At 36.5% G+C, this 27086-nt stretch overlaps 1 protein-coding gene across 1 annotated transcript in view; it reads right to left on the bottom strand.

Moving 5' to 3' along the window:
• The window catches only part of unc13c (unc-13 homolog C (C. elegans)), a 279919-nt gene that overhangs the window by 189875 nt on the left and 62958 nt on the right, over positions 1-27086 (bottom strand). Inside the window, exons 13-16 of the mRNA XM_081373262.1 lie at positions 22993-23146; positions 22240-22308; positions 18157-18246; positions 11694-11822 (exon numbers count right to left, since the gene is read on the bottom strand). Of these exons, the coding sequence (XP_081229388.1) occupies positions 11694-11822; positions 18157-18246; positions 22240-22308; positions 22993-23146 (442 nt within the window). The remainder of the gene's footprint in view (positions 1-11693; positions 11823-18156; positions 18247-22239; positions 22309-22992; positions 23147-27086) is intronic.

The following is a 27086-nucleotide window of genomic DNA, read 5'->3' as shown; positions in this document are numbered from 1 at the left end:
AATTCTCTAACTCAGTGGTTCTTACCAGGGGGCCTCGAGATGGCTTAACATCATTTAAAATAAGACACAACAAGCTTCAAAATAAACTAAAACGACTGAAAATCTAAATATTTCTATTTATTTATTTATTTATTTATTTATTGCCATGCTCTAAAATATTTTATTAGGTAGAAATTGTAAGAAAAAATATTTTATCCTTAATCCTTATATCGTAAATCACAAACGACTCGAAAAGTAAATGTAAATTCATTGGTTAATAAGAGTGGAATCCTTGAAAAACATTTAAAAAATATATTTTTATTTTTATTCATTTAGTTACTTATTTTAATCCCAAAAAAAGTTTTGGAAATAAAACTGTCATTAATGTACATGTCCCAGAGGAAACCTATTAGCTTATTAATCAAAATGACATAACAGCCAAGTGGAACAGTAAAATAAAAATAAAAATAAATAAATAAACAAAATGGCCATCACATACAATGAAGGATTCAGACCTAAATTCAAGGTCACTAAAATGCTGTTTAAAAAGCTATTTGGCTAAGGTAATTTCAAAGGTGGAACAATTCAATTTTGATGAAGAATTGCAAATACAAAGAAAAAGAGAAAAATTATAATAGACTGTTCTCAAGGTCAAAGTGCGTTTACTCAAAAAGGCTACCAATCTAAGGTCACAAAAAAGATTCATGAATAGTGCATAATAAGACCAGGAATGTGTACTACAAAAGCGTTTCATTTGTTTTCTAATTTCCTTGAAATTTTTGTTCACGTTAGCCCCCCTATTCCTCCTCAAACACTTAACAGGGGTTTTGTCTTGCTCTATGACCGCATTTCTGCCATTTCTCATAACCTCAGAGAGATTGACAGCTACAACAATATTTTTTAACAGCAAATAACCTGTGAAACATGCACTTCATGTTTTCGACTGCATGTTCACTCAAAAGGCATATATCTACTGAACTTGCTCTCAAAATTTTCTTTACTTTTATAAATAGCAACAACAAGGTCATGGGTTCGATTCCCAAGGAATGCATGATAAAATACAAATCTTGAATGTATGCAAGTAGTTTTGGATAAAAGTGTCTACCAAATGCATAAATGGTAATTCAGCTTGTTTTTGAAACATTAAAACTTATTGAAATAACATAAAATCACATTTATCATTCCAAACAGGACTGACAAAGGTGCTGCTATATGAATGTAGCCCAAATCCAAAGGAATCATCATGCATCCTAACATGCGATTCAATGTGCATCTTGAGTGCTCACATAGCTGTAAAGACATCCACTATTACACTGTAAGTGTGACAGCTGGAATTACAGCATCTCTTGGCACACAGGTCAGAGTTTATTCAGGGGGGAATGTTTGTTTATCATGGATCTGGATGGTAAAATTAGTACTCTCACTTCCCTGCTCTTGATTCTCACACAATGCACTTCTGTCTAACATCAGTCCAGGCTTATTTGATGGACAACTGGGCATTATGCCAGGATATTTTGGGCATCTCTCTGGGCTGTTTTCCACGGCAAGACAGTAAAATGCGAGATGCTTTAGAATTATCCGGCCACTCTGCTTCTAGAATTAAACAGTCATAATTTAATACATATAATAAAATAAATTAAATTCTGAAGTTTGTCAGGACAGTACGATTTTTAAAATAATTTTTAATTACATTGACATACATACAGAAATTCAGCTTTGTCATCTCAGAAAAAAAATTACATTGTAAAACATATTAAAATAGAAAACAGTTCATTTATATAATAATATTATTTCTAAATATTATTGATCAAATAAATGCAGCCTTGGTGAGCATTTCAAATGGACTTTTTTCAAATTCAGAAATCTGATTTCTTTGTATCTGTCCATGTAAGCACTAGTTTACATAAACGTATTAAAACAGCATTTACTAAAAACGGTAAAAATGCATCATAGCTAATGTAACATGCACTAAACATGCTCAACTGTGTGTTTCTGTAAAATAGTAAGACAGTAGTAATTTTCCTCCTTTTCTCACGCATGGCACTTCCTGTCAGGCCACAGCAGTGTGTCAACTTAACTTTATTCAACATGCTAAGACTTGCATATGTAGAGTATGAGTTTCTACATTTGCAGTAAATCCAACAATAATGTATTGCATGCACATATTCTAAAACCTAGTTGGAGCCTAAAAAGTGACTCATAAGAGAGTTTCACTGGAGATCATGCTGACGTCTGTGTTGTGTTTATGGGTCTGTATGAGGCATGTGAGTGTGCGAAACACAGGTTTAGTGAAGGGAAAAGGAGCTCCTTGGGGGCGTTGAGTAATACGTGCTGAATTTGATTAAAGTAACAGCAGGACGACTGCGATCAGAACACAACACCGGCTCACGCTCCTCTACTGCTCTGTTTTTAGAATGAAAGAAAAGTCTGTCCTTGTTTTACATTTACATTTGAAAGATGAGGAGTAACATTTATAATGCTGAAAAACAAGAGAACTGACTCTTGTAACTACAGCAACCCCCAGCAACTACATATCAACGCCCAAGTAACTGCATAACAACCCTTAGAAACCATAATTACATATCATATAACAATGCTCTAATAACTGCTTAGCAGCACCTAACAACCACACAGCAACACCCCAGAAACTGCATAGCAAATGTTAGAAAACATCTATAAATGTCATGGCAAATGCATAGTATTCACATAGCAATGCACTAGTAACTGCATAGCAGCAATTGTTGTAAACCATTAGGGGTGTAACAATATATCGTGTCACAAAAATATGTATTGTTGATAGTAACAATATGTATTGTTGATAGTAACAATATGTATTGTGCATAGTTCACCCAAAACATTATATATATATATATATATATATATATATATATATATATATATATATATATATATATATATATATATATATATATATATATATATATATATATATATATATATAAAATTATACATTTTAGTGTCAGTACTACATTAAACTGCTATATATAATGTTGAATATAATGTATAATAATGCAATGTGGGGATATTTGTGGGTCCAAATGTCAATATGTTACCAGTAAAAAGTGGCCTACATTATTTTAAATATATCTAGTCAGTGACAGAGTGCAAGCATTTGTTTAAAATAATTCTGTATTTTCAGCTTCAGAATCATGAATATTTTTATTCTGGCGTCACCATTGTCCTGTGCATTGGGTTATCAGCACCAAGTCCAATTCCTATTCATTTTCATTTCCACACCCAATGTAATACCAAATTTAGCATTTTAATCAACAGTATATTTTTTGTAAACCTTTTACTATATGTCTTGGAGTATCACAATAATATCGTATCGTGAGCTCAGAATCGTGATATGTATCGAATCATGACATTAGTGTATCGCTACACCCCTATAAACCAGGGCTCGCAAAATTTCACAATCGCTGGTAGCCCTTCGGGCAGGCACTCTTCAGATTTTGGTAGCCTGAAATGAATTTTACTAGCCCAAATAAAAAGAAAATTTTTAATGTAGAAAATCGGTTAGGAGTCAAAACATGAATCAAAAACTTTTTCAAAACACAAATATCAACAATTGGATATAAAATAATCAAATTAGAATTATCAATACAAATATGCATCTGGTAATAACTGAACTGAAATTTGTGTGACCAGTATGAACATGAATCAGTCTGTGTCGGTGGCTCAGCCCCGCATGAGGGTATGATTAAAAAAAAAAAAAAAGGTAACACTTTAGTTTAGGGTCTAATGCTCACTATTAACTGTTTCATTAACATGCAGATGGTAGGGTTTTATCATCACTGAGGTCCCGAATGTGAGGTAGGCTAGTTAGGGGGGTTCGGGGGCTCCCCCTAGAACATTTTTATTTCTCTGATCTACATATATGTGCATTTTAAGATGTTTTGAAGGCCAAAAAAATTGGATAACAATAGCTTTAAAACCATGTCAGCGGACAGTAGATTATTTGTCAATACCTGCTCTCACTTCTTATCCATCACTTTTTCTTTTTCTCTCATCTTGCCCTGTCTCTTCCCCTCCTAAAGCTAACCTTTTTAATTTACTGAAGGCTACAAATTGTATTATGTTAATTCTCAACATGTACACGTTCATTATTAATTTTATGCCTAACATGATGAAAACGGCTTTGTTAATGTTTCTTGTCCCATCACAGTGACAGTAAACTAATTATTACATCACGGGTCATGTTACATAGGCCTATTTTCAGTTCAAAATGGCGAAATTCGACAAAAGTATATCTGTTTCAAACGAAATCGTTTGCCTGATTATTTTTGTCATTCGTTCCACATTTATGACCTAAAAAACTGTCAAATGTGAAATGTTTAGTTTAGCTACTTACATCTTATCTTGCACTTGACTGTAAACTGAAGCATCAGTCGCTCTGCTCAAATTCGCGCTCAGCAGCTTCTGTGAACATAAATCCCGTCTACTTTGTTTTGATTGGTCATCTCAAATATTCTGACATTGACGAGCAGTGACGGACCAATGAGACTCAGACGCGCTCAACGCGCTGAATCTGATTATAACAAGACTGATGCGAACACTATTTCAGATAGCCCGTCAGGCAGGCCGGTTATGCGTTTTGGTAGCCTGACTGAAAAACACAATAGCCCCGGGACGCCGGGCAGGCGATTTTGCGAGCCCTGTAAACCATATATAAATGCCTTAGTAACTGCAGAGCAACCCCTACCAACCACACAGCAATACCCAGAATGCCTTAGGAGATGCATAGAAACACCCTGGCAACCACCCACAACATCCTAGAATTACAACAGTGCGTTTTACACAAGCAAACACAAATCACATGTTCTTCAGAAAATGTAAAAGTCTAGTTATTGAATTCATTCCTTCTGATGGCTTGTTTGGATCATTTAACTTTACTCTGATAGTGATCTTTATTTGCTCTTTGACTGTGTGGGTGTGTCACATCTCTTATGCAAGTTCACATCAACAATGACAAGAAATACCACCCACATCCACTGAGACAGGAGTGAGGTCATCACTACGAGACAGTGGACGACACACACACACACACACACACACACACACACACACACACACACACACACACACACACACACACACGATGACACCCTCTCTGTCTATACACAAAGGCTATTGCTGAATTCCGCACCACATTCTAACATACTAATCTTACTACTAGTTTTAGCCATAGAAAGAAATATAGTAAGAGTAGTATGCTATAGTATGCAGTTTCAGCATATTGCTCTTGCAGCTGAGTCACTCCACCTAAATGTGAGATTAAATGAGGGATGCATATTCCTCAGGGCATGTGAGTGAGCATATGTGTGTGTGAGTGCTAGCACCTGATGTTGTAAGAGAACCGATTGTTGTGAAACTAAGGATCAAATTCCAGAGCAAAAGAATAAGAAGGAAAGACATATTTTATTCTAATTTATAGGGCATGTGTGTCTGTGGGTTTTATATTTTGAATTAAAGATGAGATACACTAATAGCTATAATTTAGTGCCGTCAACTGATTAAAAAGGAAACACGGATTGCAACTGGATAATTTAGAACAGGATTTTTCTAGATGGTGAAAATTGGGCGGTACGGAAGTAGGAGTTTGACGCCCATTGGCTGAGGTGACATCAACTGCAAAAGAAAGCTGTTTCAGAGCAAATGACTACACATGATGATTACAAAAGGCAAACCTCTGTCTCTGGAATAGTGCGCACTGATAAATCACACACAAAAAGACAAGGAAAGAAATAGAACAGTAAAACATTATGATATAAATCCTTTCTAATTTATCCGGTTGCAATCAGTGTTTCACGGCGGATAGCTATGAGAAACCAATCCTCCTCCACACAAAAGAGTGTGATGACATGAATGGAGATAACATGACCCATATGACAAAAGGGAATATTTCCGTAACACACACAATGATTTTTATACTGTACAAACTGTATATTCTATCCCTTTATACTAGCACTACCTCTAAACCCCTCATGGTAACCAAAACATTTTCCCACAAGGACAAGGATTTTGGATATTGTCATCTTAGTGGGGACATTTTGTCCTTATAACATAGAGTATACCTGAACCTCTCTCTCTCACACACACACACACACACACACACACACACACACACAAGATTGGCGCTTCAGTGTGCTGATCCTCCTGAGAGATTCATTCTTCACTGACACATAATGGACTCCCCCCCCTCGGACCCCCCCCCTCCCCCTCCTCCCCCTCCCCTCCCTCGCTGAAGATGGACCACTCCAAACACTCTCAGTTTTTTCTGTGTGGTTATTTTCTGCCTTCAATAAAATCACAGTGTTTGGTGATTCTCTCTAAAATGAGGCCCTGCAGCGGGGTTGGACTCATTTTTATCCTGAGCTCCAAAGATCCAGATCTTACATCAACCCTTATTTTACTGCCCAGAGGTTGCTATTTCATTGCTCATGAGACTAAATTCAACACAAAACAGCATTTTACTATCCTTGCAGACTTTGGTATCTTTGCAAATCTGAGCACAGTTTGAGACATTGTTGAGATGTCTTTTGAAACTTTAGGACACATGAAGACATACCATACACCTCTACAAAGAAGATAATCTGCATTTAGCATAAAAACAAAACATTCATTACTTAAATGTATGAATTTGTCGTTGGTATGTTTTTGACAAATGACCCCGTCCTCGTAAGCAGGTTTTGTCTAATTGATATGGTTATAGAAAAGTAAACACATGGAGACACTCTGCTCAAAGTAGTTAGATGTAAACTATCTCTCTATAATCATCTAGACCTCTGCATATCACTGTAATTAACTCTTACTGTAGCTCTAATTAAAAGGTGCTTTGAGGGCTTCACTTTATTGTGGGTTTCTGGTGGTGTTCTTTCAGGTGTGAGTTTAACGCACACCGTGTAAATCACAGCTACCTGTCCTGCTAATTGCTACTTATGCAATATGTGAAATTTATTTCTACATCACTTTGGTAGGAAAGTGCCTTAAATAAGGACATAAATGAAAATGTAAAGTGGTTAATCTCTCTCTTTCTTTGGTAGCCTAGATTGGTGAATCTCATGAAAACAACAGACCACATTATTTTCATGACAATTAAGTACATTCTCATTGCTCTAATGTATCCAGATTTTTACTTTTGCATTTTTTTTTAAATTCCCTTTTTTTTTTTCTTAATGGTGGTTCACAACTGTAATAAATAAATTATTATTTTATTTAAATCAGCATTAAAACCGTAAAATGAATATAATTTATTTCAATGAATATTACAATACAATTACAATAAAATAATAAGTATTAGTTTTATCATTTAAACATAATTTAATATCATTAATTATATATTATGAAATGTAATTTATTTTATAGTATGAAAAAAACTGGGGTTAAGTGTCAGGAAAAAAAAAAATATGCTGATATAATTATTTTAATTTCTTTGTGCAAAATCTAATTTATTTTTCTTATTTTTTTGGAAAGTCAGATAGATAATACAATGCCTCACATACCCGAATCATCCATAGATGATTGGATAAAGGTAAAAAAAAAATGTTTTAATTAAATCTTACTACTAACACTTGACATTTCTCTTGCCATAGTCAATCAATATTTTCTGTCAGTTTCTTCATCTTTTTATCACTCTGAATATTCTGCCAGTTGTTCTGACTCAGTATGTCTCTATTTTATTTCCACCAACCTTGTTTCTTTGTTCTTTTTCAGCCTCCCTCTTTCTCTCCCTCTCTCCCTCTCCCTCTCCACCTCTCTCTCTCTCTCTCTCTCTCTCTCTCTCTCTCTCTCTCTTCTATGGATCTCCTTCATTCACAACACACTAACAGGATTTGGTTGTTTCCGACTCCCCCTGCACGTGTCTTAAGAGCTTTTTGACATGATTATATAACATACCAACCCACCTCTTAGTGATGCCGTTACATTTTTTATATAAGACATCCAGAGAAGGAACATTCAATGTACCCATTCCTGTAGCACCAAATAAAAACCTATTTTCCTCTTCATGGGGCCGTTGCCTAAGTTAAAGAAGATGGGTCAGTTCTGAGACTAAAAATAAGCCTCTCCACTAGCGAGAGTGAAACTCTGGCTTGTAATTTTAGCTGCGTTTTGGGGAATCCGAGCTGTTATTTAGGGCTGATGTAAGTTCTCTGAGCGCTGCTGCTGTCTGCTAGAAGATGAGTTACACGTTTTAGTTCAGTCGCTGAGGACGAAAGTGTGTTTTCCAGTCCTGCCAGCGAGAGCTCGATTAATGTGTAAAGACAGAAACACTCTTATTTCTGCAGGATAGGATCAGTGTTATTGTTTACTATTGTTAAAAAATTATGTATGGTTAAAAATAGCTTTTGTTAACTAAAAGAAAGCAGAAATAAAAATAAATAAGTAAAATAAAATATTAATATTCTCGAAATATTATATTTTTAAATATACTTCATTGGCAACTAACTGAAATAAAAGAATGAAGTATTAAAATGAGGTTAAAGCTAAATGGAAATATAATTAAAAAACGAATAAAACTGACCAAAGCGCGCACACACACACACACACACACAAATATATATATAAATAAATAAATGAAAACTGAAAATATAAAAAAAGCTAATACATTTATTAAAAAAATAATAAATATTAACATTTTGTATAAATGTGACTAAAATAACACATGGATGGTATTGTTTCTTTTTCCATATAATGGCGATCCCAGAGAACATAAATAAAGTGGAAAAACTGTGCTTAATCACATTGCAAAAAAAAGTATTTTCTGTAAGCAAAAAAAAAAATAATTGGATAAAGCTTAAATAATCGCTCTTTTTTTTGTCCAGAAGAAAGAAACTATTTTGTTTCTTTGCAAACCTACCATACTGATTGAATACAAGAATGAACTGATTATTTGTAGATGAAAACGTATTTGACGCAGGAGAACAAAGTGAGACGTCTCTCTTTTGCAAACAAACAGAAACTGATATGAATAAACTGAATCCCTCAGTTTAGAGATATGAGTCATCTGCCATCGCCAGGGGAATACCTTCAGGAAGACACACGCTCGAAAAACTCAGATGCATTAAAAAGATTTAAAGACTGTTCCAGGAAAACTTTGGAAGAAGCACTAACTATCAACCCAGCAAATACTCATTTCCAAACACCGGAAAATTTCCTTAATGCCAGAAAATTGCACAAAGCCAATCCATCAGTTCGGAGCGTGTTATTTAGTTCGTTTCTGGTCATTTTTGTGTGCATCAGATGGATAGTGAAAGCTATTTTTTAAAGGAACCTGCAAAAGGATTTTCCTGTAGATTAAACAGTAAATGTAAATAATGTGAATGAGTGTAAATGTTGAGCAGCAGCAGCAGCAGCAGCAGCAGCACAGAACTCATAAAGCAGCCAAAAAGTTTAGTTTTTTTCAGGATGAATGAGACTTTGGAGCAACAAAAACAAGTATGAGGGAGATCAGCCCAAAAAGTTCAGTGCTATTGAACTAAAGAAAGTAAGGGTGCTTTCACACTGGCATTTTAGTTGGAAGCACGGTTTGAATGAAAAATTGGTAATGTGAAAGCTGTCATACAGACCAGGGAGGGCTGAACCTGAGACTATATGTAGGAGGTGATCTGAGTTCAGTTGCACTTGAACTGTGGCGTGATTCGCGTGAATGTGAAGGCTCGGACTCGGGTGCGTACTTGTTCAGGAAGTAAAGCAACCAAGGAAAACATTTTAGCCAATGACGATGTCATTATAGGTCAACAAAACACATGTAAGGAATGACAATGGTGATGATTTACCTTGGATACGAGCGAGAGTGAGAGTGCAATGTCATCGTGCAGAGTGAGTGCAATAAGAGTGGAAAAAATTAATGGCTTGCCTTTTAAAATACATCAACTCGATTTCGCTCCCCTTAATCTGCACGTTTACCCCCCACGGCGCCACCATTTGGTTTTCGCAAGCGACAACAGTGTAACCAGTTCTAACGCAAAGGCCGAAGTTTGAGTAAAAAGCATGCAAACTGTTCTGTCGTTGCTGTACAGACGAGCACAGAACAGTGTTGGACCAAAAGATGTCACAGCTGTCTTATAAAGACCTCAGGGAACTGTGTCAACTTGTGTAAAAGTTAAACATGATGGTACTTGCAAGTCGATGAGATGAATCAATGTAACTCCATAACAACTACATAAATGTATCCACTAACCATTCAGATACGTCCAGGTGAATCTAAAAGTTGCAACCTCTTCCTGAGTCTTTGCACTCGCTACTGGTTATTTCTGGGATTTTGGATGATTTTGCTCACACCCGAAAAGGGGCAAATTTGACAAGCTATAATAAATGATCTGGGGGGATTTTAAGCTGAAATTTCACAGACACATTCTGGGGACACCATAGATTTATATTACATCTTGTGAAAAGGGTCATAATGGTTCAAAGGTTCAAAAACAACACAAAGCTATCATATGGCTTTGGAAGACTTAGTGGCTTATTGGAATATAGCACATAAGTCATATGAACGACTGTTATATTTTTATCACAATTATTTTTGTGCTTTTGGGGGTTGACAAACTCTGGTCAAGATCTAGAAAAGAGCAACATGAATATTCTTTATAATGGTGATATAATGTAGATGGGTTTGGAACAATATGAGGGTTAGTAAATGATGACTGACTTTTCATTTGTGGTGAACTATCACTCTATATACACTAAAAATCAATGAAATACGGACACAAGAAACAGTCTGAAGCACATCTGGGGTGTTTCAGGCACTGAAAACGCCGCCTCTAGAGAAAACAGACAGATTTTAATGACACTTTGAGCGAGCGTGACATCGGTGCTCACAGCAGATCCCTGTGACGGGGATTCTGGGGTCAACGAATCAGATCATGTTGTGTGTGAATGCGTGAATGTCTCTGCGCTGGTGTGTGTGTGTAGTGTGGATGGACCATGAGAAATTTCATTGTCGTGTCTGACTGGAGGGATCAGATCGAAGTGACATTGTAATGAGAGACTAGCTATACACACATACACATCAACAGCATCAGAAATAGTGTCATAACACTGCATGTACTTTACAACAGGGGTGAGAAGAAACGCTCTCTTCCAGCGAGGAAAGACTGTTCTCTCGTTCTGCACACTAATGCTATCTATGTGACACACACACACACACACATAATTTGTCCAGAAACACCACACATCACAGATGTTATTTCTTAGAAAATGCATAGCCAGAGTGTCGTCTAGTTTTACATATTTAACATATTTAACAAATCTCAATTCTCAAGGCACAGATTGAGTTTTCTTCAACAGCATGTGTTATTATTCAAGTCGCCGCTACAAACTTTAACACCAGGGCTCGACAGTAAGGTTAACAGATTGTCGATGGACCGATCGGGCCAGTGCCACACGTTTTTTCATTTACACATTTTTTTTAAGTCTTGACAATTTCTATCCATCTATCCACCCACCCATCATTATTTATTTAGCAAAAATCTAAACCACTAGCCTAACCAGGCCATTAGAAACATCCTTAGTGTTGAGCACTGATCAGATGATGTCTAAAAGAGAAAATTGACCATAGAAGAGGACAGTTGGTGTCAAAGCCCACTAAAGCGCACCTTGTGGAAACATTATCTGCATTCATGTACTTCAGTGTGTTTGTGGTTTTACTGATCTTAGATCCTTTCTTAACCCTGCTGGTTAGTCTCTGCTCTTACCTGGTCCAGTAGCTGGTTGTAGAGCTCATGGCAGTTGTCAAAGATGTATTTGTAGGTGGAGTCCAGACAGGCCTTCACACAGTCTTTAACTACCATACTGGCTCTGGGAGGACTCTGCAGCTCCTGCACCTAGAATACAAACATACACACAAACCTCAGCAATAGTCAAATACTAACACACACATGCTTAAAATGGTTCATCAGAACTTATATAATCAGTAATCATGATGTATACAGTATGCCGTTTCTAAGTTATTCTGTTTAATAGTTTATATGGCTTCCTGAAAAGTTTTCAGTGTTGCCATGTGAATGCTTTGGTTGATAGTGATGTGGTTGCTAAGATGTTTTGTTCTATTATGGTGTAAATTAGAATCCACACAGAATACTAAAATCTACAACCATTCAGTGTCAGTCTCTAATGTTGAAACATAAACAACCTTATAGTTCATGAACTACACGATTGATGAGTACATAGTATATAGTGTGTCATTTGGGACACAACTTGTGTCTTTAGATCTAGTATTACCCCAATACTCAGACAGCAACATAGTGTCGGCCCAGATCCGGCCCACATCTGGTACACGTGGATTCCACATGGCCCAGATGTGGGCCGGATCTGGGCCGACACTATGTTGCTGTCTGGAGTCAAGAGGAAATCAGTCTAACTTTTCGGTATTAAATTAGGCCAGTCTAAGTTTTTTATGTAACTGATTAAAAAAGTTATGAACAGTCATAAAGAAAACAATTTGATGACTAACTTGTAAGACTAGCCTCAGCGGTTTATGCAACTGGCTCCAGAACTCTGTAACAACTGCATAGCAAAATAGCATAGCAACTCAGACTTACTAATTACTTAGCAACCACCAACAACACTTCTGCAAACACATAGTAACTTGCTATGTGGTTACTAAGGTGTTGCATACTGCTTCAAGAGTCCAACAAGTCTCTGTGATATTATTTTTTTTTTTATGTTTTTGTTCCCCATCACATACGTCTGATCACTTAGTAAATACCACAGCTCTACTCAACAACAAACAAGATTTGAGGAATCATTCATGTAAGGAGGACAAATGCTTCAGAACGAGCTAAAAGTCTCATTCTTTTTGCCATTAATTAGAGAAGACAAACACACACACATTTTTTCTCTATTTCTCTGCTTTTCAAGTATATTTTGGACGTATTTCTTTCCTTTTACAGGAGCTGAAGAAGATACTGAAAACACTCCCTCAGAATATGTAAATGAATAACATCAGAATATACATTAGAATGCACTACTTTTGCCTTATGTAACTGACTAATGTGTCCACTCATCTGCCTGTACCGTGTTGGTGTTTCTGAATGCGGACGCTAAGGGGAGAAATAAACATCACCACGGCATGGGCACTCTTCCATTACCCATAATGCATTGTGACAGTTGGAGTTTTCATTCTCTGCCTAGCGGTGTCCTCTCGGTGGGCGGGGCTTCTTCTGCCTCTTTAGCCGCGCTTCACTGATTTGCCTGCTCAGACCACTCTAGCTGTCAGTCATTAAAATGACAAAGCGCTTTTTATCAGATGCAAGGCCTGGCTAAGGAACTGACAGTGCTAGGTGTGTATGTGTATGTGTATGTGTGAGTGTGTGTGTGTGTGTGGACGTGACATCATCTCCTCATGCCACAGTCTACTCTGTACGACTCATCCAAACACACTCCTTAATTCTCGCAGTTCACAGGCAATCAAATCTGCATGTGGGTCAATGACAAACAAAGAAAATCAGGAGATGACAATTCTTGAAATTCTAAAAATACAAGCCAAGTAGTTAAATTATTTAAACATTTTTTTATATAAATTAAGAAACTTTAAGATAAGAAAATAAAAATCCTGAAAATGGTTTTCTTGTCATATGAAAACGAAATGGCTACCACCAAGTCAGTAACATAAATTATCAGTTAAAATTATTTAATTAATATAATAAAATATAACATATTAATACAAAAATAGAATTTATATTATTAAATAAATGTATTATATTAATATATATTTTATATGTATATATGTACAGTAGTACATATGAAAGTGCTTTATAAATGCCTCATTCATTCATTCATTAATATCTGTTCTTGTAAACAAGTTTAATAAAATAATATTTTCTTAAATATTAATAATAAAAAAACAACTTCAGTACAGTCCTCGTTTTTAAGAATTGCATTTTTAATGTAGCTTTTAATACATGCATCGATCCAGACCAAAATAAAAATGAACATCATCATTGACCCACATACAGTTTTGAATAAAACATTATCTATCTCCATCAAAGACCCAAAACACATTCCACGCAAGTACACAAACGCTTCTAGCTACATTAGCTTGATTCATGTCATTGCATTCTGAAATGTGTCAGGATGATATTAATAATGCAACAAGGGCACCGTTTATGGGTTAATAATAAAACATGTGGTTTAATGGCACAGACATTTGAGGGAAACTTTAAATTTGTGTCTGTGTTTGCATATTTGCATTTGTATGTTTGTGGCCAATGTCTCAGCAAGGACTGAATTTGACAAAACGAAATAGCAAATGTGTGCACGTCTGTGTAAATGAACTATAATAGCCTGGGAGGAGAAAGGAAGGAAAAAAAAAAATCAATCACTGTTTATTATTTGTATTGGATTTGATGTCTTTTTTACAACTCATATTGAACTGCAATCACAATAGTCAGTTATCAAAATACTGTACCTGCAAACAGCACAACAGAAAATCAAGCTCAGAGAACTAACAGCAGGGGCCAATCATGGCTGTGTTCTCATTTAAAGTATGTCTACTAAATAAAATAGTCTGGTTTGTTCCCCTTAAGCAACCTAAAGCTCTGAGTAGAGTGATTTTACAAGCACTTTTGCTCTGAATACATTTCCAGAAACAGACGCGGCTACCCAACAGCTAGAAATCAGTATATTCTTTATTACTTTTCAAAAAAGGCTGTATTGTCTCACTCAGAACTGAGCTATAAGTCAAAGACGCTTTTATTGCCACTAGACCCCCAGAACAAGTGGTTCTTGTCATTGTGCTCAAATAAATTTGACTCAAGTACATATTTTAAGAGCCAAAAGATTTTTTTTATTTCGTTCAAACAAATGAGAAATCATAGAAACCCTGCTGCGCCGGTGAAAAATATTTCATTACAGACTGCAAAAGTGCAGCTTTATATTCGCAGCTGATGAAGCAGAACATAGATGAAAACAATCAGAGAGTATATTCACTTTATCTGTGCTTGCTGAAGTGAAACCCATCAGAACTCTCTCAATGCAGGACTCTTATCAGGAAAGCTGTGATTAGCAGCTCATTACACTCGAGACAATCAACACGAGATCTGTATCAGAACGGCTGTGAATGAATGAGTGAAATATAGCCTATCAGAAATTCAAAATCGGACAAGTCAAGAACTTGTCAGGGTCATATTTCAGCCCCAAAATATATAAGAATAAAGAAAATGAAACATATTTTATGGCTATTCAGACATCTGTTTTCATTGTGGCATTATTTTTCATGACAATTAAGACAATTACACCCTAAATTACCATTAGGGTAATTAGGGCTGGACGATTAATCGAAAAGTAATCGAAATCGCAATTCATAACATCTAACCGGTTATTTCGTTTTCTTATGCTTGTTAATACTTTCCCCTTAAAAACATACTACTGCGTGTGTAGTCACGTGACTTTGCACCATCCAGTCAGCGGCATAGAACCAACATGGAGGAAAACTCAAACCTCACAAAACTGTGTCAATTGTATGTGCTTTAAGGCTTGCCAGTTCACACATTCAAGCGATTCAGGCGACCCGAGTTCGAGTCCCGGTTCAAGGTTTGGGCTTTCTCAAGCTAACATCAAAGTTTGTTTCCTTCAAATATTGTCAAATAAAAAAAATCCCACCTTTAATAGTTGAGCATATTTATAGTACAAACCTATGAACTATGAGGACAAAAACAAATTGTTCATTAAATGTAATCGAGGTAAAATGTTCAATTAATAGAGATTTTGACTTTAGGTCATATCATCTAGCCCTAACTGGGAACGCCAGCGAAAACATCATATCTGTTTATGCCATTGGGGAAAACAAACTATTCGAATTAACACGCGTATACCTTGTTAGGTGCTTGATCTTTACTCTTTGTAAAGATTACAACTGAAGTTAAAAAACCCTGATCTAAAGTTTTATATCCTGCCGAATAAATAGACGGTTTAACTGGTTACCGTGTTAAGTTGTGACCTTACGCCAGACGTGAAGCCTGTGCAATATGCCCATTACAATAAACCATTTGCACTACATGATTGTGTATTGTATTGTAGAGATTAAAAAACAAGGAATTTTATTGCTTTTGATGGCAAAAGTTAATTTAACAAAAACGCCAATAAACTCATACTTGATACAGGACTCGAACTGCGTCAAGAAAAGCAGTCAGCTTAACATTAAAGGGGGGGTACAATGGTGTTTCATGTATTCAGAGTTGTTTACAGTGTTAAAGAGATGGATTCTCATGCTAAACATGGGCAAAGTTTAAAAAATATATTTTGGACGAATAACGGAGAATTTCTGTGCCAAAAATCTTACTTCCGGGTTGGTACAAGTTTCGGCTGTTTTTTTTCGATCGTGGATCTAATGACGTAGATGAGAGTGGAACTCCTTATATGAGCATTTCTCCCGGAAAAGCGCGCCCGCGCGCACGTCGACCAGAGGAGAGCGAGAGACCGTGCACATAAACGCGCTTCAACAGGAAATCATCGGCAGCCAGCGCTGCATAGGATTTGTTCAAGAATGTCTTCAAAAAAGTGTGTTTTTGGATGTGAGGGAAAGCTTACCGTGTTCAGCTTTCCAAAGAACCCAGTGTTACAGGAACAGACAGTGGATGCAGTTTGTTTTTCCGGGGCAGCAACGGAGTGTACCAAGTGCGGTTGTGTGTTCTGGCCATTTCAGTGACGAATGTTTTATTAACAAGGCCCAGGTCGACGCTGGATTTGCAAATCGTTTGCTATTAAAACGTGGAGTGGTCCCAGTGATAAAAGACCCCATTCATGTAAGTACAACTGGATCAGATTTCTGTCTTTTGCTGGAAATCAGCGCTACCGCTTGACTCTATAGCTCCGCCTCCAGGACCTCGGCTTTTTCCGGAGAGAATCGGAAAGCTGTATTTTTCTTTAATAAATATAATAAAACTAAACACTTTTTGGAGATATTAAAGATGCACTACTACTCTATAGGTACTCAAGATTAACATGAGATAAGGTGAAACTGTGCATGTTATGTACCCTTTAAAGCATCTTATTATGTACAAATTGATGTAGGAATAATTCAAAAGTCTTCTTTGTTTCATTATAGGAGCTGGACTCATGTTAACTTGTGCCTCTGGCTGATATATAGTCACATTAAATTGTATGACACTTGAATGACATTTTCTCATCAAAATGCATGCTGCTCCCCCAAATATTACATGACATAATAGCCTACTTAATAAATCACCCAGTCTTTCGATAAAGATGTTTATTCAGTGTTCGTGAGTTTAATGGATTTAGAGATGTAACGTTTTAGAACAGAATCTTGAGCTATGAAATTGATATTTTTCTGAATATACTGTGAGCAATGCAAAGGGCATTTGTATATGTATAAGTTTGTTTGGGCTAGAATAGAAACATGAAATACTATATTATTTCCATTGCAAAGTATTTACAGTATACATCATGATATACATCATGATATATATATATAATTTTTTTATATACCAAATATATATATACTGTATATATATATTTGGTAGTGAATTCATGCTGGTGTATTGAGAATTAGAAATGGAGAAGAATTTTGGGAGATAATGTGCTTAATTGTCATGAAATTAATAACAATAATAATGCAAACAAACTATATTTCTTATTTTTCTTATTGGTTTTGGAGCAAAATATAACTTTGTGGGATTCATCCAAACTTATGATGTTAAAGGAAGTTTGTTGAACAGGATTTTCTTTTTCTTTTTTTTATTTAATATATTCGACTACTTAATGCAGGAAATTATTAGAAAGTCCTTCACACTGAATAACAACTGCAATAATATTTTGACTGCCCATGAAAGTCACAAAACCCCCTGATAGTTTCATTCATATTTTTATTTGAAAGAATTATCTTTCATGAAATGCATGAGGTTTTTTATTTTTTTATTGTGTGTGAGTCATAGTGTGGAGTCACACTGATTTAATTCCAGTTAAATAGCCCACATACTTCTCTCTATGTGTGTGTGTATGTGTGTGTGTGTGTGTGTGTGTGTGTGTGTGTGTGTGTGTGTGTGTGTGTGTGTGTGTGTGTGTGTGTGTGTGTGAGTGTGAGTGTGAGTGTGAGAGAGAGAGAGAGAGAGAGAGAGAGAGAGAGAGAGAGAGAGAGAGAGAGAGAGAGAGAGAGAGAGAGAGAGAGAGAGAGAGAGAGAGAGTGAGTGAGTGTCATACCTTCATCCTGAAAAAGGTGATGCTCGTCAGCAGGTCAACGGTTGATTTTAAATCCTGGAGTCTCTCTGGATTTCCAGCAGGGAAGTTATCCTGCAAACACAGAATAAAATTCAGATTATGTTTGAAGGGTGAAGATAAATAGATTAAGATTACAGTTTTGGCTATATATTTGATGAAAAGAGGCAAGCGAAAAGACAGCATAGCTCAGAAAGATGGACTATATAGGTCTATATTTTGGCATAACAGAAAAATAAGTTGGAACAACCTGAAAAACATGTAGTTTGTACTTACACAAAGATCCAAAATAAGTACAGATTATCAAAATTTAAATGATAGATGTGGCTATAGACTGATTTCAGTTTATCGCATTAGAGTTTGATGTTACCAGTTGCTAAATTAACAACAATTAAAAATCCCCAGTATAGGTAGGTTTAGGATTAGGTGTGGGGGTAGGGTGTGGGGGTAGGGGGTGGGGTTAGGATTAGGCAATCAGTTAGCAGCTGCAAGAAGACGCAAAAGAGAACAAAATGTTGTACTCACAAAAAAAACGGATAGCTATCCGATCTGTCATCGTAAACAGTCAGTTTTATATCAAGTGAACGTAAACAGTTGAGGAAGAAAACGTGTAACAGTATATTCGGTCTTTGTGACTTCAGCCTAATATACCTGCTGCCGTCTGTCATTGATGTTAATAAAAGAACAAAAGATTGAATTTATGCTATTGCAAATACATTTATTTGTTCTTATTTTATTACTGACTGTTTACTTCTCTTTAATAGTGCATGAAATGTATATTAGTTAGGCTAGCTGTTTTTGCTCTGGTTCCTGTGTAAGTGTTCTTTAGGCTACTGATTTGTATTCATAGTATTCAGCTGCAACAGAATGTTTTGCAAAAAGACACAGAATAAATATGTTTGACATCCAAATGTTTTGACTTTTTTACCTTATTGGAATCAAAACTGGACTAAAAAAGAATCATAATCGGACTAGATAAAATTAAAACAATACCCAACCCTAAACACAATACTCTAATGAGCATAGAAACTGCATATAGAAAACATAAATATTAGGTAAAACATAAGATCAGTTTGCATGCAAGTAAGATCTGATTGAATAGCTGTTTCTTCTGAAACATTATGATAAACATCTCTAGATGGTGGATGTTTCACCTGTTAATATTTCAAATGGCCTTTTACTCTAGTTGAGGAGCTTTGGCAGAGATGGATGGTTAAAAACATGTCAACATGAGTCATCTTCATTCACCTGGCAGCATTATGCAGCAATATTAATAACCAAAACGTATTCCATCGTCATGAGCACCAATGACAAAATATATCATAATATAGCAGCATGAGCAAAATCCGCAAAAGGCAGAGAAAATATGTTCTTGGGCTGTAAAGCTATCAGTCTGCCCGCTCTAGCATGAAGGAACACAGTATATTTACACTGTGAGAAGAAGAGGCCATGCATGTGCGGACGGTCCCGAACACAAGACGAGCTTGGAGAAAACGAATGCCGTGGAAACCTCTGCATCTTTGCATTGTGTTCTGTCGGATTGCGCTAATGGCAGCTGAAACAAGTTATAAAATGTCACTGAGTTTTGTGACGGCATGGTTATGCAATAGTTATGACTTGGTTTTGTAAGAATGAGAAAAGACTCCTGTGGTCTGAGGTACGCTTTTCGGCACTTTTATCAATACCAGAACGTCAGACGTTGCTGTACTTCTTGGCTGGTGTTTCACCGCATTCTAATTATTCAGAGCGAGTAATGGAGTGCTGGAGCTGTTTGTCAACAGCCACCACCAAAAAAAAACAGAGACAAATCAATTTAGGCTGTTTTCACACTTGCTTTGATTCCACATCCCTCCCTCTGCTGCCGCAGGTCTTTCCTCACAGTATTTTTGAGTTTGAATTGCAGTATTCCTATCAGCTGCTGTTTAATGCAGCTAGTAGCAGAAAATATTTTTTGTGAATTTTTGTGAACAGTGAATTAACTAATTTTAAGGGATTTATTGGTAAATCTAGACATTAACCTAAACTAAGATTAATGAGTGCTGTAGAAGTATTGTTAATTGATTGAATACAAATTCTATGCCATCAATATTTCTTTTACAACTGCAATTAAAAACAGACTATTTTCATATAACTGCAAACTACTTGAGTTCACATGAACTACCCACCATACAAACTGAAATCTCAGACTTTGGCCTACTTCAAAATCTCTAGTGTGAAAAAAATTGCCATGAGGTGTCTGAAATCGAGCGTGCCAGTATATAGCATCACTAAAATAACACTTTGCTTCACTCTAAAATTCTCCATGGCCGTTTGAGGTGAGGAATAAGTGCGCAGAAGCTCTTGAGTGATGTGAAATGTCAGAAAAGGAGAGAGATATGAACATATGGTTGGGCTTCAGGCAAGCCGGTGTGCTGGGAACAGATTGCTCAGGTTGGAGATCATTAAACTGTGTGTGTCATCAGTGGGTCGGAATTTTGATCAAGAACCATCAGAACGTCGAAGGACCCTGAATTCACTCTCTTTTAACATGTGTAACAGCTGTGTTGTCTTATAGTTGTGTTCAATAAACCTCAGGCAGACTTAACAGAATCAGAACTTGCTCTTTATCTTTACACGAGTTTGTTTACAAATATCATAATATGTGTGAACACCACATGCATTCAACCACATTCAGGTTCCTTTGAATAGGAATCCTGAAAAAAGAAAAATACATCACGGTTTCCACAAAAACATGAAGGAGAGGGACAGTTTTCAACATTGATAATAATAATAAATGTTTCTTGAGCATCAAATCAATTTCTGAAGGATCATGTGACACTGAATACTGAAGTAATGATGCTGAAAATTCAGCTTTGCATCACTGGAATATATTACATTCAGATCAAATAAATGCAGCATTGGTGAGCATAAGAGACATCTTTCAAAAACATTAAAAAAATCTTACCGACCCCGAAATTTTAAAGGCTAGTGTATGATATTTGTGAACAAACTAATTTGATTTCAGACCGATGGCTAAAATAAACTGTTGCAACACATTGGGCACATGGAGTATTGTGCAGTCAATCTTTTCCATGATGCAGTTATTGTTTTGAAAGAACATGGCCAGATTGAGCAGAAAGCTTCTAGTGTTTTCTGGAGTTCAGTGTGATTTTAAGGCGTTTGGAGAAACGTATAATCCTGTGCAAGTGTAGAGGAGATAAGTCTGCCTGAGGTTTACTGAACACAACTATGATGTAGACAAAACAGACGCAAATGGTTTAAATTCATCTAATAAAGCAGCGGCGTTAAAGCACTCTGGAGGAACAAAACCTGCATCAGCCAAATCCACACGAGCAACCAAAAAACCAAACACACTTTTTCTCAGAATTTCATTACAGTCAAATCCACAGAGCGCTGCAGATCTGGAGTGTATTACTGTCAGGACATGTTGCCTGGAAGCTGACGGCCGGATAGCAGCAGGTAACGGGCACTGAATTCCCTGGATGCCTGCCAGTAGAGTGTGTGTGTGTGTGTGTGTGTGTGTGTGTGTGTGTGTGTGTGTGTGTGTGTGTGTGTGTGTGTGTGTGTGTGTGTGTGTGTGAGCTTCCTGTCAATGCTTTCTAGCTCACACACAGATATAGACGGACTACATCTGCGAAAAAGCCACAGACTTAAATATGTGATCTGACTGCAAAAGCGTCCTTTCAGAAGAAACAAACTGTCAGACTGAGAGACATTTCCCTCGTGACGTATTTAGAGACACAATTAGTATAAAAGCAAGAAGGTCAGCACGAGTCAAGAACAATCTTTGATTTTCTGAGACACTTTCTCAAATCATTGCTTTGTATGTGTATAAATGGACCTTCTGTTCTGTGAAGAGCTTGTATAGGCGTTTGAATGTCTTTGTATATTAAGGTAGGGGATCACTAAAAGTGATGCAAGGGTCAAATTATCTCCATGGCGATGAATAATAGATGAGTGTTTTTCTTTCTTATGTCTCTGAAATAGAAAATCCACCTGGAGCAGCGTAGCGTCTGAGAGATATATGTGTGCTAAGATCTTCGGTTTGACGGTTGTGCTTTAACTCACCCGATACTTGGAGAGGTCGATCCTCAGAGAGTTGTGAAGCTGATCCAAGAGTTTGACAAACTTTTCTCTCTGCAGAAAACCAAAGTCACAGAAAGCAGATCAGTAATGCATCCTGTCATCCATCTATTATTTTGTTTGTGCATTCATTCATTAATCAATTCAATCATCAACATATCATCCATCCATCTATCCAACAATTCATTGTCTGTCCATCCTTCCAACCATCCATCCATCCATCTATCTATTCATTCATCCATACATCCATCTATCTGTCCGTATATTCATCAATCCAACCTTCCATATATCTATCTGTCAGTCTGTCTGTCTATCCATCCATCCATCCATCAATACATCCATCCATCCATAAGTACATTCATTCATTCATTCATTCATTCATCCATCCATCCATCCATCCATCCATCTGTCAGTCTGTCTATCTATCCATCCAAACATCCATCAATACATCCATACATTCAACCATCCATCCGTACATCCATCAATACATCCATTAATTAATGAATTAATTCATCCATCCATCTTTCTGTCTGTATATTCATCCATCCAACCATCCATCTATCTATCCTTCAGTCTGTCTGTCTGTCTGTCTGTCTGTCTATCTGTCTGTCTATCTATCCATCCATCCATTTATCTGTATAAATGTCTGTCCATCCATCTGTCCATTTGTTTGTCTGTCTGTCTATTTATCTATCCCATGTATCATTCACCCATCCAAAAGCAGTGAGACTGACAAACCCCAAAGTTGGATGCAGCAAATCGGTCAGAGGCCGAGATGTTAGTGGTTGCTGTTGTTGTGTGAGCGAAATAGGCATTGATGTTGGCAAGCAGGTTACTCATCACCGCAGGAACACCGGGACACATGTACTTGGATGAGAGACAAGAGAAATGACTGAAAGAGAGAGAGAGCGAGAGCGAGAGAGAGAGAGAGAGAGAGAGAGAGAGAGAGAGAGAGAGAGAGAGAGAGAACAGATGTTTAGATTCGGTCATAAACACACTCATGAGCAGTTTACCATCCATATTAATGTATATTTCATATCAAATTTTTTTTTTGCAAAGTACAAACTGAAAATTAAGTATTTTTTAGTAAAAACTTTTTTATAGTATTTTTTTAGTACATTTTACTAAGTAGTAGTGGTGAACATGACACACATGTAAATGATTATTTGAGGTATGCCCACATGAAATGAACTGCATGATCCATCTTATGTCAGAATTAACAGACAGCACAACACAGATCTGCTCAAGTGTCGAGCCGCAGGGCAGTGCAGGAAATTGCTCGGCAATGTCAGCCACTGTTAGAGGAGATTCATTAAAGAAAGATATAAGAGCGAAAACGAGATACTGTAGGAGAAGAAAGAAGAGAGACATCGACTAAAAATAGCAGCAAGCCTGCAGGGCTTATACACACACACACACACACACACACACACACACAGTGCAAAACAGCATCTCACATGTGCACTGCTCTCACACACTCACTCACATAATACAGTACTATTTGTTTTGTTGAACATTTCACATAAACATTTGGTCCACATAAACACATTTTTCTCTTTTTCCTTTTGTATATAATAATGTATGAATGTAAATAATTTATGTAGGCTTAATAACGCACACAATATATAATAAATAAATAAATTTGATAAAGCAGCAAACTAAAAATATCCTGCATTAAATTACTGTCAAACGGCTCTAAACAAATTATTCAACTGGATCTTAAGCACCAAACAGACACAAGCCAGCCATTTGTTCAAGATATACACTAAATGAAAAAGAATGCAGAAATCTGTCCATGTGAAAGTTGCACACTTGCATACACAAATGTTGAACATACTCCAGTATAAAAAATTGTTTGTGGTAAAAAATAAAATAAAAATAAAATAAAATAAATAAAGTTATTAAAAAGTTGAAGAACTACACTTATTAAAACTTAAATGAAAATATATGTAAAACTACGTCACATTACAGTGTAATTATATCTTAAGTACTGAGTAATATTAATCAACAACATGTACTTACTACAGGGTTAGGATTAGGGTTTGGTTTAGGGTTAGTTACATGTAATTATGCACAATTTATAGTTATTACTATAGTAACTACATATGACATGTGTAACAAGGACATTGTAAAATAAATGATTACCGATTTTATTTTATTTTTTGAATGATAAAAAAAATTACTAAAAATTTAAATAAAATGAAAACTGAACATATAAAAAGCTAATTCAAAATATTAATAAAAACAACAATAGTATATAGGCCTATAAATACCGGTAATATTAAAATAACATGTTTAATGTGGATAGACCACTATAATTTCCACACCCTGAAGCCACACCCACTTAAAACAACCCACATATTAAAGCCACGCCTACTTAACCCAACCCACAGACTGAAACTGTAAAATGAATGCTGTTTTTACCTTGTTTCTTTGTGTTTTCGGTTCTGTCCTGTTTTACCCGTGTGCCCTGTCAGCTGACCTATTTTTTCTAGTCTGTGTCTGTTTGATTCATTACACCTGTCGTCCAATTAATTAGCTTATTAGTTCCCTCATTTATTCTAGTATTTATACTCCGTGTTCTTGCACTCCTTGTCCTGTCTTGGGTTTTCCTGAGTATTTTGGAATTAAAGACTGTTTCTTGGATTATTCCTGTCGTGCGCTTTGTTTACAACTACCTGTGACAGAAACCACACTCACTGATTTTTTTATTTCTTAAGTTTGATAGCCTCCTCGTTCGCTTTTCTTGAATAATGATTTGACCAAACTCCTATAAGCATGAGTAAGAATGGTGATGTTTGGTTTAGTAAACACCCCTGATAATATTACATCTCTGTTCTTTACAATAAGTCTGCAACCGTAGGCCGTAAAGACGTGTCAACCGTACATTAGTACCTGCAGACATTGATTTGGACCTCATTAGTTCTGATAGCATGACCTCTGAGCCCGAACGGCCCATCATGACACGCACGGGAATGAAGAATTATTGTGCCTCCAAGAAAAGGTGAAGACTTATCCCTTCCTCTATCCATATTCCCTCCTCCCCATTTCGGACATGATTGAAAAATGCTCACGGCAAAATCAGAATAAATTATATTTGATGGAGAATGTTGACTTCCTGTTGCCTGGTAACCGCTTGCTTTCCTTTCAGCCTATGACCATTTGCTCTTTCCTCATTACTAAAATCCTTGTCTTGCTGCTCCAGTGGTTCGCAGAGCTTCGCTGTAAATCAGAGAAATAAAACTTGCCAGCAAGTATTGACTTGTCTTCTCTCTCTCTCTCTCTCTCTCTCTCTCTCTCTCTCTCTCTCTCTCTCTCTCTCTCTCTCTCTCTATCTGCTGTCCTCTTTAACCTCTGCGCACCTCCCTCCAATCCAGGTCTTAAATTCCCACGTGACGTCAATATCTGGGATATCATCTGGTAATGAGTTACTCCTGTGATCTGCTTTCATTATGGTTGAGAATCTTGGATTGTTCTTATTAAAATTAATTTAACCATTAAATGCATGAATGTTTCACCAATCATTATTACATATTCGGGTCTTTAGCGACCCAAATCTATATCTAACACGGATGGATCTCTACCTGACGCGATAATATAAAACTCTCCTGATATTAGAGTAACAATTACAGAAGAATAAAATAAAGCATATTTTCTTATCTTTTGGAGCTTGGAAGGGTTCAGTTTGAGCAGATGTTTTAAACCATCATCACTGTTCTCGTCAGAGCTCATTTCCCAGAACATTCAGCATCTGGCTCATATTAGCAATCTCAAACATATTCTCAAAACTATCATTTTCAACATCTTCAAAATCAGTATTTTGATCGCCAGATCGACCATCAGACAGTGACACTAATATTTGACTGCGTTCAACCCTCCCTCTGCAGTAAATCGCTGCACCATTTCAAGTTTTGCTGATGATATTCCTATTCTTTTGTTTTCTGCCTGCGGTAACTATGAGTGAAATGTCACTTCATCATTGCCACCTTGTGGAATAAAGGTGAATTGCACTTATTCAGTCGTCAAATATTCAATTATAGTCGTGCAGAAAAAAAAAAATTACACCATTACACCTTGGGTCGTTAGCGACCCTATACAATTTTTACATAAAATGAATGGGAAAACAGGCATTCTTTAATAAAAAATAAAAAAATAAAATAAATGTTACATTGTATATAATGAATTTATTGAGGAATACTAGAAGGTTGAAGTCTAACTTTAAAAAAATGAATGATGAGGAGGGTAGTGAAAGACTTCCCGGGCCACCAAAGACCCGAGGTATGTGTTTAAGGCAGGGGTGCCCAATCCTGCTCCTGGCGATCGACTGTCCTGCACAGTTCATCTCCAACCCTAATCAAACACACCTGCCTTTAATTTTCAAGTGATCCTGACGTGCTCTGAAGACATTATTTGGTTGCTTCAGGTGTGTTTGATTAGGGTTGGAGATGAACTGTGCAGGACAGTCGATCGCCAGGAGCAGGATTGGGCACCCCTGGTTTAAGGGTTAAAAAAAAAACAGTATAGGACTCAAATGATTTTCATGTTTTTTTTAGTTCTGTTAGCAGTTCTTCAAAGTCTGGGAAGCTGCTAAATCCATAGCACCACAGCAAAAGAAAGTATATGTTATCTGATTTCACAGTCTGAATTAAATGCAATAAAAGAAAAAGTGTGCCAGAAAATAATGCAAACACACAATGAGCATCCTACTATAGCGTGATCCCTACATAGAAAAATGACTCTGATGTGTTATTAGTTTGAATCAGTCTAACGACTCACTGGATTAATTCTTGACTTTTCAATGAACTCAAGTCATTATTATTTTTGACAAATTA

The sequence above is a fragment of the Scardinius erythrophthalmus genome (assembly GCF_964197995.2).
Source record: "Scardinius erythrophthalmus genome assembly, chromosome: 8".
NCBI classification, from domain to species: domain Eukaryota; kingdom Metazoa; phylum Chordata; class Actinopteri; order Cypriniformes; family Leuciscidae; genus Scardinius; species Scardinius erythrophthalmus.
This window is presented reverse-complemented; position numbering and strand designations above follow the sequence as displayed.